Source organism: Alosa alosa, chromosome 10, assembly GCF_017589495.1.
Source record: "Alosa alosa isolate M-15738 ecotype Scorff River chromosome 10, AALO_Geno_1.1, whole genome shotgun sequence".
Lineage (NCBI taxonomy): Eukaryota > Metazoa > Chordata > Actinopteri > Clupeiformes > Clupeidae > Alosa > Alosa alosa.
In genome coordinates, this window is record NC_063198.1 from 20583862 (window position 1) to 20596758 (window position 12897).

Sequence of the window (12897 nt, forward strand, 5' to 3'; positions counted from 1 at the left end):
TCACCCCAGTCGGACCAGTACAAGTACCTGAGAGGGACAAAAAGCACCTTGAACAGTTCAGACACCAATAAGCTGTCTGAGGTTTAGGGAGCTTTGGAAAGCTTCAAAACAAGGTGAAACATACAGTAGGCCTTGAGCTTTCACTGCTAAGAGGTGGAGAAATAAACAAATAAAGAAAAGCAAAGCAAAGCAACTAAATAAATAAATGCATTTACTAAAATACTGAAAGAAGACACTGCATTCATCAGATGTAAACAAAGGAGAAATGTGATAAAGAGAGAAAGAGAGGGAGGAAACAAAATAAAGAGAGAGAGGGAAAAAACAAGAGAGAGAAAGGTAGGGAGGAAACAAAAGAAAGCTCAAAGAAGGAAGACATGAACTGAATCAACATCAACAAGATCAACATTTGAACCATCCTGTATAATATCATGTCTCTTTTCTTTGTAGTGTATTTTCTTTGTATTATGATGCTGCTGTTTTACCCATTGCGGACGTCCACAGCAACAGCGCGAGGCTCTCTCAGACCCGTGTTGACCAGAATCGTGCGGTACGCTCCGTTCAGCTTGGACACCTCGATGGTGTCCCGTCCCTTATCACACCAATAGAGGTTTCCTCCCACCCAATCGACAGCCAGCCCGTCAGGGTTGCTAAGAGACGTACGGTGAAGGACCTGTCAGAGGATCAAGCACAGTGCAAAAAAAACAAACTAATTATGAAAGACAAGACAAGAGGAAGGACAAGGTTAGCAGTAGGTAGACAGATACAGACAGATCTATAGACCCTTTCAACAATAAAAACAAAAACAATGCTTGAACGTTCTATTTGGTTCCCAATCTACTTCCTCTACATTAAGATAACATAAGAATGTTAAAACGGAAGTCTTGTGGGGCCAACTATAATGCTGATAATGTAACTCTCATGAAAGGGTCTATACACTGAAATTCACGTGAGGACAGTGCTCTTTCCAGAGTGCACACAGTGATGTACAATACAAAGGGAAGGTTGACACGAAGTTGAAATGTAACTTCAGTAAATGCAGAAGAGAAAACTGAAGAGAAGGTGGTGTTGGTATGAGGCTGTGGTTCTGTGGTCACCTGCACGTCGCTGCCATTGAGGTGCATGCGTCTGATCATGCTGCCCTGTGTGGTCACGTCTGTCCAGTAGATCATCTGCTGCCTGTAGTCGAAGTCCAGAGCCACTGCGTTGTTCAAGCCCTGATTACGCGCACACGCACACACACACACACACAACACACACAGAGAAGAGAACAGTTAGGAAAGAAGATTCAGGTTTTAAATCCAACTCATGGTAGTTTTCGCAAATGTCAAAATACCATCTGCACACACCTGTCTAATCAGTGTGTAGTTGGTTCCATCCAGGTTGAGTTTCCTCAGGTAGTATCGGTTGGCAAAGATGAGGAAAGGCTCTATCTCTGTAAGAGCAAAACAAGCGTCAACATGACCGTCATGGTTATCGTCAACTCTAACCAACACCAACAACAATCTATTTATGGAAATCGCATACAGTACACATCTAACATGGAGATATGTGCCACACACACTCACCTGAGGTGGACTTGCAGATGGTGGGGTCGTCAGGCCTGAGCTCGAAGCCCTCTACACACAGACAGTGGAAGCTGCCGTGGGTGTTGATGCAGTGCTGGGTGCAGGGGTAGCTGGTCGTGCACTCGTCGATGTCCACACACGTCTTCCCATCGTCCTTCAGCCGGAAGCCAGGGTGACACCTGCACTGCAAGGGCCCATGGGAAACTCAGGTAAGGCTGGGCATGCTCACAGGGCAATGGAAACAATAAGAGTACTACACTTTCAAGGCTTCAGCCAACCCATTTTGTATGTTTAAAAGTGGATCTTTAAACACTTCTAAGCACTTTTAGATTAGATTCAACTGTATTGTCATTGTCAAGTACAGAGACAACGAAATGCAGTTTTCTCTTACACACACACACACACACACACACACACACACACACACACACACTTAAACAGATTGCCATGATTCACTGGTTTTGATCTCAAAAGTGCCTTCTGCATTTAGATTTGGGATAACGTAACTTTTGCTCAGTATCCTCTTCCATAAGTTAACAGTATTTGGGGTTTTTAAAACAATGTTGCTGGGCCATGACCTGAGACCTGATTGGATGGCAACATTGATTAGAAGGATTCCCTGTGTATCATCAACTTTACAGTCATACTCTTATACATCTTATATACAACTTACAAGAAAGTACTGTAAGTATGTAAATATATGTAAATATATACGAGAGGAAGGAATGAGGAGGAATAAATGGAAAGTTTCAGGAGAAGACAGACCCATATTCCAGCTCTTGTCCTAGGCTCCAACACAGGTGTCTTAGAGGTGTTTTGACCCCGTGCAGCACCCTTACCTTGAAGCCAATCTTTAGGTCTTCGCAGAGTTGGCTGCAGCCGCTCAGCTTGCTGTTGATGCACTCGTTGACGAAGCAGTTGAGCTCGTCAGAGCCATCGCCACAGTCGTCGTTGTGGTTGCACAGCAGCGTCTCGTTGACGCAGTTGCCGTTGGTGCACATGTAGGCCGTGTCGTTGCACTTCTTCTCTGTTTGACCACAAAAACGGAGAGTGTTATTCAACTAAGCACTGATCCACAACCAACAGAGAAGAATGTGCACAATGTGTGGTGGGGAAAACAGCATAAAGCAGGGGCAATGGGTTTATGGGGAAAGGTTCCAGCTCTGATCAGGGGCGGAGGAATGAAGACATTCCTTTCCTGGTGACAGAAAAAAACCTATGAAGAGCAGAACCTACAAACCTATAAATCTTAAGAACCTGAGCTGTCTTTCGGCAGCCCACTGGGACAGATGGAGAGGTTAAGTGAAAAGGACACTAAATATAATGTCTGTGCTTAAGATAGCGCTGGATTCAGATAGAGAGCATGAGCATTATGACTACAGAAATAAAAGGACAGCAGCGACTGCACTGGGGCAGGAAGGGGAGGAGGAGGCATTGGGAGGTGAGGTGGTCTGACCTGGGCCATTGCAGCGGGGGTTTTTGGGTGCTTCGTCTGAGTGGTCATGGCAGTCGAACTCGCCGTCACACTCCCACCCTGCCTGGATGAGGCAGCGGCCATTGGCACATCGGAACTCGTTGGGCTTGCAGGTAGGGTACTCTGAGAGGAGGAGTACAGAAAAGGTGAGGTGTTTGTAATCGTGTGTGTGTGTGTTTGTGTTTGTGTTTGTGTGTGACTAATTGTATGTGCATGGTTGTGTGAATGTGTGTACAAATGAGTGAGAGTGTATCTGTGTGAGTGTCTGTATGTGTGTGAGTGTATGTATATAAGTGTGTGTATATGAAAGTGTGAGCTAGAGTGTGAATGTTTGTGTGTGTTTGTGTGTGTGTGTGTGTGTGTGTGTGTGTGTGTGTGTGTGTGTGTGTGTGTGTGTATGTGAATGAGTGTATGTCTATAAGTGTGTGTATATGAGAGTGTGAATGTGTGTGTGTGTGTGTGTGTGTGTGTGTGTGTGTGTGTGTGTGTGTGTATGTGAATGAGTGTATGTCTATAAGTGTGTGTATATGAGAGTGTGAATGTGTGTGTGTGTGTGTGTGTGTGTGTGTGTGTGTGTGTGTGTGTGTGTGTGTGTGTGTATGTGTGTAAAAAGTTAACACCTTAGAAATGAAAGCATAACTATTTCCCCATGAGCGATTGTCAACCTTTTCAAAGAGCAGCCTTGGAGTCTATGGATTCACTGCGACTCAATACACTTTAGCCCGACAGCAAATCATTTCACTGAGCATCTACTGCATGCTTTTAAGGAATAACCTTTAAATGGTAAATGAGATTGAGTTGGAATGGAACGGGCTGGGAATTTAATGACGTGATTTGTTGTTTATTGGGCTTTACACGTTTATACTAACACACCACTGAATTATAAATGCCAGGGTGTGAATAAATGAGCACTTTGAGTAAGAGAACTGAACTGTTCACAAAGAGATACAGCCAGAGTGGAGGCCAAAGGGTCACAGGCTTACCGCACTCTGGAGACTCGTCCGATCCATCATCACAATCGTTGTCATGGTCACACATGAAGTGTCGGGGGATACACTGCCTGTTCTGACACATGAACTCCGTGGCTTCACATGTGTTGTTGAACACTATAGAGAGTAGAGGGAGAGAAATCATAAATGTAAATGTGCTTCTATACATACTATGTATATTTTTTGTATGTGTGTATGTATGAGTGTATGTATGTATATATATACACATGTATGTGTATGTGTATTATGTATGTATGTGTGTATGTATATATGTATACACACACACAGCATTTTGTTGGTTTGTTTGTTTTTGCCCTCTTGTTTGTTTTTTGGCCTCTATTATCTATGGTTTTGTATTTAAAGGTATACTATGCAGGTTTAGGTATTTTTGACGAGTGTAGAGCTCCCTCTCACGATGAGTCACAATGTATTTATATGTTACTCTGCTATTGTAAATAACTAACTTCTCACTACTTATCCCCCCTGTACACAATGCAAATGCTTTTGTTGTGGAGGTGAAGGATTAACAACAGGCAAAAACTATCTCCAAAGAGCTATACCTACTGACATATATGTCTACATACATTTAGAAATCCTGTCTTCTGTGTCTGTGTGATTGCTTTGGCAATGCAAATGCATTATTTGTCACGCCAATAAAGCACTTTTGAATTCAATTAAAAGAGAGACGCAGAGGAGAGAGAGAGAGAACAGTGACAAATGTATCAACAAGCAGGCTGATTATGCAACACTATTCTGAGACAGCCACTGTTTCTCTATTGAGTTCTATCAGAGAATGTCTAATAAGGGGAGAACCACCACTCTCTGGAAACTTCAGGTTTCTGAACTGGTTGCAGTTCCTTTTCTGGTTCCACATGAGGGCGCTCACAAATAAGTGCAGAATGAATGGAGGCCTATGGAGCTGTACCGCTCAAATCCACTTTTCTCAGGATATAATTTTTTGCCCAGAAATTTGAATGTTGCATGCGAAAGAGGAGGCAGAGAAAATATACACCGCTGAGTATTATATTTTCTGAGTCACTTATTTGTTCTAAAAAGCCTTTCAAATGCGTTAATGACGTCATTCATTAGCAGAAAGCTAGTGTGTTGTGGGCAACAACGACCCAACCTGTAAGAAATCGAAAGGACGTAAGTAAGCGTTCATTCAACTTTTGACCTATAATCCATATTGAGCTTGCAGAAACCACAATCAAATCTTCGATTTTTCAATGACAACCAGGTGAAAGAGACACATTTAGCTGTCTAGCTTCATAGACACCCATTGTTTGTGCACTTATTCGTGATCGCCCCTAGCAGAACTGCAACAGATTGCAGGTACAATGGAGTGAATAGGGAGTGATCCGGCTCTCTGTAAACGGGCTCTGGTTCTATCTACCATTCTGACTGACAGACTCATTGACTGCTTCACCAGTATATCTTACTTGCTATATTGTATAAAGTGTAAAATGTCAGGATATCATTAATAATGATATACCTAAATTATTATTGTTGTTGCTAGTAGTGGTGGTAACAGAAGTAATAGGAGCAGGTGCTATTATAAATATTATTATTGTTTTCCTGATGGCCTTGCCAACCCACTCACCACATCCAGCCAGCACGCTCTCATCGCCTCCATCAGGGCAGTCTTTGTCCCCATCACACAGCCAGCGATGGGAGATGCACTTGTTAGAGCCAGGGCACTTGAACGACTCAGGGCTACACGTGGTGTTCTCTGTGAGGAGGAGAGAGAGATGTGGGAGAGGACAAGCATAGGTCAACACACACACATGCGCGCACACACACACACACACACACACTGTAGCTCACACTCTCATATACACACACTCACACACATATAGACACTCACACAGGTACAAACACTCTCACTCATTTGTACACATCATTCACACAACCATGTGCATACAATTAGTCACACACACATACACACACACACACACACACACACACACACGGATATATGGACGCAACATTGCTATAGAAACGTCATATATTACCAACCGTCACGTACTGTATGTCCAACCTCTTATGTGTATGTGTCACTTAATATTCATTTCTATACAAACCAAGACGGCGGATTCCTATAGAAACGCAAGCACCCACACCATAAGTTTATCTAAATTAGCTATGTACCAAAAATTCCATTTTACCGTGACTCAAAGAGCTGTAAACAGTGTTGTAAGGCTGCGTGTACAAATCCGCTTGGAGCTCCAGTGGAATTTTGAATTGCGACGATGAGAATTCTCGGGCTAACCGTTGATGTGCAGTGAGAAAGGTTGGGAATAAGTACCCACCAGTCCAGCACTAAACTCCGAGCGTGGTACACAAAATCGGATATTTCAGGCAGTAAAAGCCCCGGTAAGAACCAAAGTAGATTTTGTTCAAATCTACACACCTATGGCTACTGAAAAATGTAAGGTTCATTTAACAAATGTTATTTTGAAGTATTAAAAAACATCGTTGTTTTAGAATTTTCGAACGAAATGGTTGGTAATTAGCACGTTTACGATATAATATATGAGGGACAATGAAACTTTCATAAAACTTTTACACATGGCACACATTTATGAATGTGTGTGTATGTGACTGAGTGTGTGTGTAAGCATGTGTGAAAGTGTTTGTGTGTGTATATATGACAGCGAGGCAGAGAGATAGAGAGTGTGTGACTGCAAACTTACTGCAGATGTTGCCCTCGTCAGAACCGTCACCACAGTCATCAGCTCCATCACACACCCAGCTGGTTGAGATGCAGCGATGGTTGGCACACTCAAAGCGAGAGTCTGTGCAGGACTTGTCTACACGTACGTACCCACACACACACACACACACACACACACACACAGAAATGAAGGCATACTGAATCACTTCTACTAATTTCTCAACTTCATGAGTCAGGGTGAGTGGTAGATCCATTTTTTAAACATATGCCTGTGAAATATTGATATTTCATCCTGAGTGTGTTGCACAAACAACTGCAGACAAAAAATGTTGCTGAATCAGAGCCTGAGATTCAGCAACATGATGTGGTTTGGGTTTAAGGCTGAAAGCTATGGTGAATGCTTATTTTTCCTTTCTGTCACAATACACCAGTTCATGTACATGTACAGGCCAGTACTATGACCAGAAGAGAACCTTTGCAGAATCGTAGAAGAATTAATAGCCCTTTTACATATGCATGGATGAGAGTTGTGTCACAACATGCTGCAGGAAAGGTTTGCTGACACATAAAACAGGTGTGGACAAAGTCTGTGTGTGTGTGTGTGTGTGTGTGTGTGTCTTACAGCAGTTGGCCTCGTCGGCGCCGTTCTCACAGTCGTTCTCCTTGTCGCAGGTCCAGCTCATGGGGATGCAGCGGCCGCTGGGACAGGCGAAAAAGTTGGACGGACACTTCTCCTTCTTCTTTTCTGTGGAGGACAGGAGCCGCACAGGGGAGTCAGGCACACCAGTGTCACACCAGGAAGCCACAGAGATAGAGAGTCTGGATTCTAATTCTCACTCGAGGAAAATGGTGTGATTCTCTCTCTCTCTCTCTCTTATTCTGTCTCTTCGATCTTCACACATCTCTTTGTTTCTCTACCTCTCTTCATGCATCTCTCCCTTTCCCTCTTCCTCCCTCCTTACATCCCTCTCTCTATATCCCCCTCCCTCCATCCCTTTATCCTTTTCTACCTTGTAGCCCTCCTCACCACCTGGCCTGCTCATCTCATCAGAATAGTCATCCAACCATTTTTCTTCCTCTCCTTCCTCCTCTCCCCAGCATCTCTCTCTCTCTCTCTCTCTCTCTCTCTCTCTCTCTCTCCCTCCTCCCTCCCTCTCTTTCTTTTGCTCTCTGTAGTTACCTGGGCAGTTCCTCTCGTCGGAGTAGTCGCCACAGTCGTTGGCTCCGTCGCACTGCCAGGAGGAGGCGTAGCAGAGCGTGGTGAACTCACAATGCTGGAAGGTCACGCCCTTCACCCCCAGCCGGAAGTAGCTGGTGCAGTCCGTGGCAGCTGGAGGAACAGATGGAGGAGAGAGAGGGAGAAGGAGAGGGGGCAGAGAGAGAGAGGGAGAAGGAGAGAGGGCAGAGAGAGAGAGGGAGAAGGAGAGGGGCAGAGAGAGGGAGGGCAGAGAGCCGGAGAGGAGAAACAGAGGAGTGAAGAGGAGACAGGGGATGAGGGGAGAGGAGAGGAGGGAGAGGAGAGGAGAGGAGGAGAGGAGAGGAGAGGAGAGGAGGGGAGAGGAGAGGAGAGGAGGGGAGGGGGAGGGGGGAGGGGGGGAGAGGAGGGGAGAGGAGAGGATAGGAGGGGAGGGGAGAGTGAAGTGGAGCAGGATTTTAAAAATAATGTTGTGGTTGGTGCCACTGCTCCAGTACCCAAACACTGCTTCATGAATAGAGCACATAGTTACACAAGCATGGAGTTCTGTCTATGTGCATTCACATTTGGGAAGATAAGCAATCATCTATGCTGTGTGATGACTGATTTTTGAGAGGTGATGACTGATTATTCTATGCTGTGTGATGACTGATTTTGAGGTGATGACTGTAATTATTCTATGCTGTGTGATTGATTTTGAGAGGTGGTGACTGTGATTATTCTATGCTGTGTGATGACTGATTTTGAGAGGTGATTATAATTGTAATTTATTTATTTGAACAGGGACAGTGCACAAAAAACATTAATAGATGTCTTGTGCGAGGTTGTAGCAAATTGCTAGTTTCCGCCTGTAGTCCCTGAGCAATGACTGTGATTATTCTATGTTGTGTGATGACTGATTTTGAGAGGTGATGACTGATAATTCTATGCTGTGTGATGACTGATTTTGAGAGGTGATGACTGATTATTCCGAGTTGGAAACTCACTGCAGTTTATCTCGTCAGATGCGTCGTCGCAGTCCACTCGCTGGTTACAGCGGCTTGTGTTGGTGATGCAGCTGCCGTCTCTACACTGGAACTGATCGGCTGAGCACAGGGTGGCTGTACACACACACACACACACACACGCACGCACGCACGCACGCACACACACACACAATGAACAACAATCCACAAAATATAAGATATTGAGATTACAATGACAAAATGACCAGACCAGGAAATCTCTGACAAAAATACACACACACACACACACATTTTTGTGCATTCATGTTTACGCATGCTCGCATGTGCATTCATGTTTACACACACTCACCATTGCAAAACAGTTCGTCTGAATTGTCTCCGCAGTCGTCTTGGCTGTTGCACCAAGAGGAGTGTGGAATACAGCGGCCGTTCACACACTTCCTGAAGCCCTTCTTACACGCACGGTTAGCTGTGGAAGGCATGGACGCAACACACCATGTGAACATTTACACACACACACACACTTCCTGAAGCCCTTCTTACACGCACGGTTAGCTGTGGAAGGCATGGACGCAACACACCATGTGAACATTTACACACACACACACACACACACACACTTCCTGAAGCCCTTCTTACACGCACGGTTAGCTGTGGAAGACATGGATGCAACACACCACCTGAACACACACACAGACACACACCAATGTCCACATATTTACATTTATATCACTTTTTTTAGCTGACACTTTTGCCAAGATAAAATTACTAGAGCTATAGGTCCACATCTGTGCTCTCTGTGCTATAAACTGACCACATGACACTGGTGTTGTTATCATCCACCAACTGAGCAACAGGACAATACTGAATCTTCTCTCTAACACACACACACACTTACTGCAGTAAGACTGCTTCTCATCAGACTTGTCCTTGCAGTGGGCTGTGCCATCGCAAGTGAGTGCATAGTTGATGCAGTCTCCATTACCACACTCAAAGTCATCGATGCCGCCACAGGTCCCATTCAAGGCTGGCACAAAAGAGGAGAAGAGAAATTACACCATTTATTTATTTATCACCACTCACTCACTCACTCACTCACTCACTCAGCCTTCTACACCAATGACTTATTTAGCAGACTTTATTTCCTAAAGTAAATTAAATTAAAAAGAACTTTCACCAACTTTCACTTTTTGGGTTTGATTCAGTCCATTGGCTGTATATAATTTGACAGCAACTGAAACCATCACTTTGTGCAGTGTGCAAGAGGACCATTGCACTGGGCATGCTATTAACTTGTGCTCCTGGGGTTATGGCCAATAAAATGGCATCATTTATATGCAAATGGCCTTTGAAACGGAGGGAAATGATTGGTAAAGTCACGACTCACAGATACAGGTGTTGTCCTCGAGAAGCTTTCTGTCTCCACGGCAACTGCAGTTGACCCGTCCCTCAGAAGACAGCAGGCAGAGGTCCTGACAGCCGCCATTGTTCACACGGCATGGAGAGAATTCACCTAAACACACACACACACACACACACACACACACACACACACAAAGACACAAAAATATGTGCGCTCATCATCATATTGTTCTCCAACATGGGCTCAAATTAACATATGCATTCATGCACGGCACACACACATACACACAAACACACACACACACACAAAACCTCACACAGAAGACTTAGGGCCCGTCCCAATACCTCCCCTACCCCTAGATTTTTGCCCTAACCCTCGTTTTTGCGCGTGCATGTGTAGGGCTAAGGTGTCCCATTACTTTAGGGAGCAAGGGGAAGTGCTATTTTCCCCTTAAAATCAACCCTCAAAATATAGCCAGGACCGATGCAGGCTTAAAACGAAGTGGGAGATGAAATTACCCAGGATACCGTGCAAGCTCAGCGAGCCGGCCACATTTTTCATATATTTTCGCAAATAAGCATATTAAATTTTCGAAATATGTTGGAATATGTTAGTTTGATTCACATCTGATGGACTGTTGAGTTTTGAACACTAATGTTAGAAAATATCTCACGAAGCTATCTGACGATGTTCATGATATCTGCTGAGTGCTTTGACAGAGTCTGCCCATCAAATAACGTTATATATCTGATCTGGATAGTTTCGTCAATATTTAAGGTGTGTGTTCTGGCGTTCACACGAATATCTTTGTTGATTAACCAGACGTAGATAAATCAGCACAGCCCACACAACAATGACCGCTGGAACGGGCATGTTCCTGAATGAAAATAGTAGCAGGCTACTACCGGTAGACACGCCGGCCGCGCGCCGTGGCGTAGGTGAGCACGCTTAAGCCACGCTTAATTTGCATATAGTGGTGTCCCAATTCATAGGGAAAGATCTTCACCTCCACTTCCCTTGTTGAAGGGGCTTCAATGTTGAGGGCAATCAAAACCAAGTGGAAATTTTAAGGGGGGAGAAATGGGACGGGCCCATATTATAAACAAGACAGGCCTGGACTAGAAGATTTACACAGACAAACATGCAACACCCCCCTACCCCAACACACACACACACACACACACACACAAAACACAGCAGAAATGAGTCTCCAGTCAAGAATGCGTTGTGGTAATGTACTTCTGACACCTAACAGAGTGCTTCCTCACACTGTGCCTAATGCAAGCTGACACAACCCAAATGGGATTTGCTGCACTTCATACTGACACACACGCGTGCGCGTGCGTGCACACGCACACACACACACACACACACAGTCACTTTCTTTCTTCCTTCTTTATCCGCTCTCTGCTTCTCTCTCTCGCTCTCTCTCTCCCTCCCTCCACCTCTCTTCCTCCGACACTGTCTAACTCTGCAGGAAATTGGGGTCAGGTAAAAGTAAGAGCCAGGAGGAGAAAGAAAGACCGACAGGCAAACAGTCAGACAGACAGAGATGCGTATGTGTGTGTGTGTGTGTGTGTGTTTCTGGACTGAGAGCTTCTGGCTGGCATGCTGGACTCCTCGTCCCTACAGCTGGGCACATTTGGCCCAGATCCAGCCTGGTTCTGGCCCACAGTCCTTAAAGGAGAATTCCGGTGTGATATTGACCTAAAGTGTATTGAAACATGATACCGACTGTGAACGTATGTCTCATAGCATAGAAATAATTCAGTGGAAATGCATGGATTCCAGTTTCTTCCAGTAGCCGCAACTGGAATCCATGCATTTCCACAGAATTATTTTTGGAATCTGATCCCTTATCATACCTGTTCATTCTTACTCGTCGCTCGACTTATCGTGACTAAATTCAAGATGGCTGCAAACACTAAACTTCGTGAAGATACTGTCTGTATTAATCGTCTTGTAAGTAAACGACCAGTGCTTTTTCAAAGTTCTCAATGTCTCGTTTTAAATGTCAGGGCCCTCAGAAGTCTACCAATGAAGTGTGGAGATACATTGAGCGTCGTAAATGGTGTAAAACAGTGATTTATTTGCATGGCTAGCCCGATGCCGAAGCACCACCATTGAAAAAGCTGTTGGTAGCATCGGCTAACTAGCGCCACATTTTGGAGTGCAGGGGACAAGCCGAGATGGGCTATGAGACATACGTTCACACTCGGTATCATGTTTCAACACACTTTAGGTCAATATCACACCGGAATTCTCCTTTAAAGCATCGGCAGCGATCCAACTTAGGTAAAGAATCATCTTCACTGACTCAGAGAAAATGAAACCAATTCTTCTTTCATGCCACAATAGAAAAACAATATGCCACAGGCTTGAGTGAGAGGGACATTTATTTGTAAGAGTTTGTGTGTGTGTGTGTGTAAGTGTGTATGTGTAAGAGAGAGTGTGTGTGAGTGTGAGAGACAGTAATGACTGGGGGGTGAGCTGTATGGAATGTATGAGGCTCTTTTCAGCTCCGTCAAACTCCAGGATTACTGTTGACACATAATTACACGGCCAGGCTTGAGGGACAGCACCGACTGGATCAGACTGCACACTCTCAACCCATTCAACACACACACACACACACACACACACACACACACACACACACACACACAGATAAA

The 12897-nt window shown here is 44.6% G+C and overlaps 1 protein-coding gene across 6 annotated transcripts in view; it reads right to left on the bottom strand.

The window, feature by feature from the left end:
• Positions 1-12897, bottom strand: part of LOC125302452 (low-density lipoprotein receptor-related protein 1-like) — a 159986-nt gene that overhangs the window by 19104 nt on the left and 127985 nt on the right. For all 6 annotated transcript variants that reach the window (XM_048255626.1, XM_048255625.1, XM_048255624.1 and 3 more), the window contains 16 exons: positions 10250-10375; positions 9761-9889; positions 9212-9331; positions 8884-8997; positions 7883-8032; positions 7325-7447; positions 6722-6838; positions 5629-5757; positions 4023-4145; positions 3022-3162; positions 2405-2592; positions 1566-1749; positions 1347-1432; positions 1095-1214; positions 483-670; positions 1-27 (listed from right to left, as the gene is read on the bottom strand). The exon at positions 1-27 is cut by the window's left edge and continues 179 nt beyond it. In XM_048255626.1, the coding sequence (XP_048111583.1) occupies positions 1-27; positions 483-670; positions 1095-1214; positions 1347-1432; positions 1566-1749; positions 2405-2592; positions 3022-3162; positions 4023-4145; positions 5629-5757; positions 6722-6838; positions 7325-7447; positions 7883-8032; positions 8884-8997; positions 9212-9331; positions 9761-9889; positions 10250-10375 (2065 nt within the window). The remainder of the gene's footprint in view (positions 28-482; positions 671-1094; positions 1215-1346; positions 1433-1565; positions 1750-2404; positions 2593-3021; positions 3163-4022; positions 4146-5628; positions 5758-6721; positions 6839-7324; positions 7448-7882; positions 8033-8883; positions 8998-9211; positions 9332-9760; positions 9890-10249; positions 10376-12897) is intronic.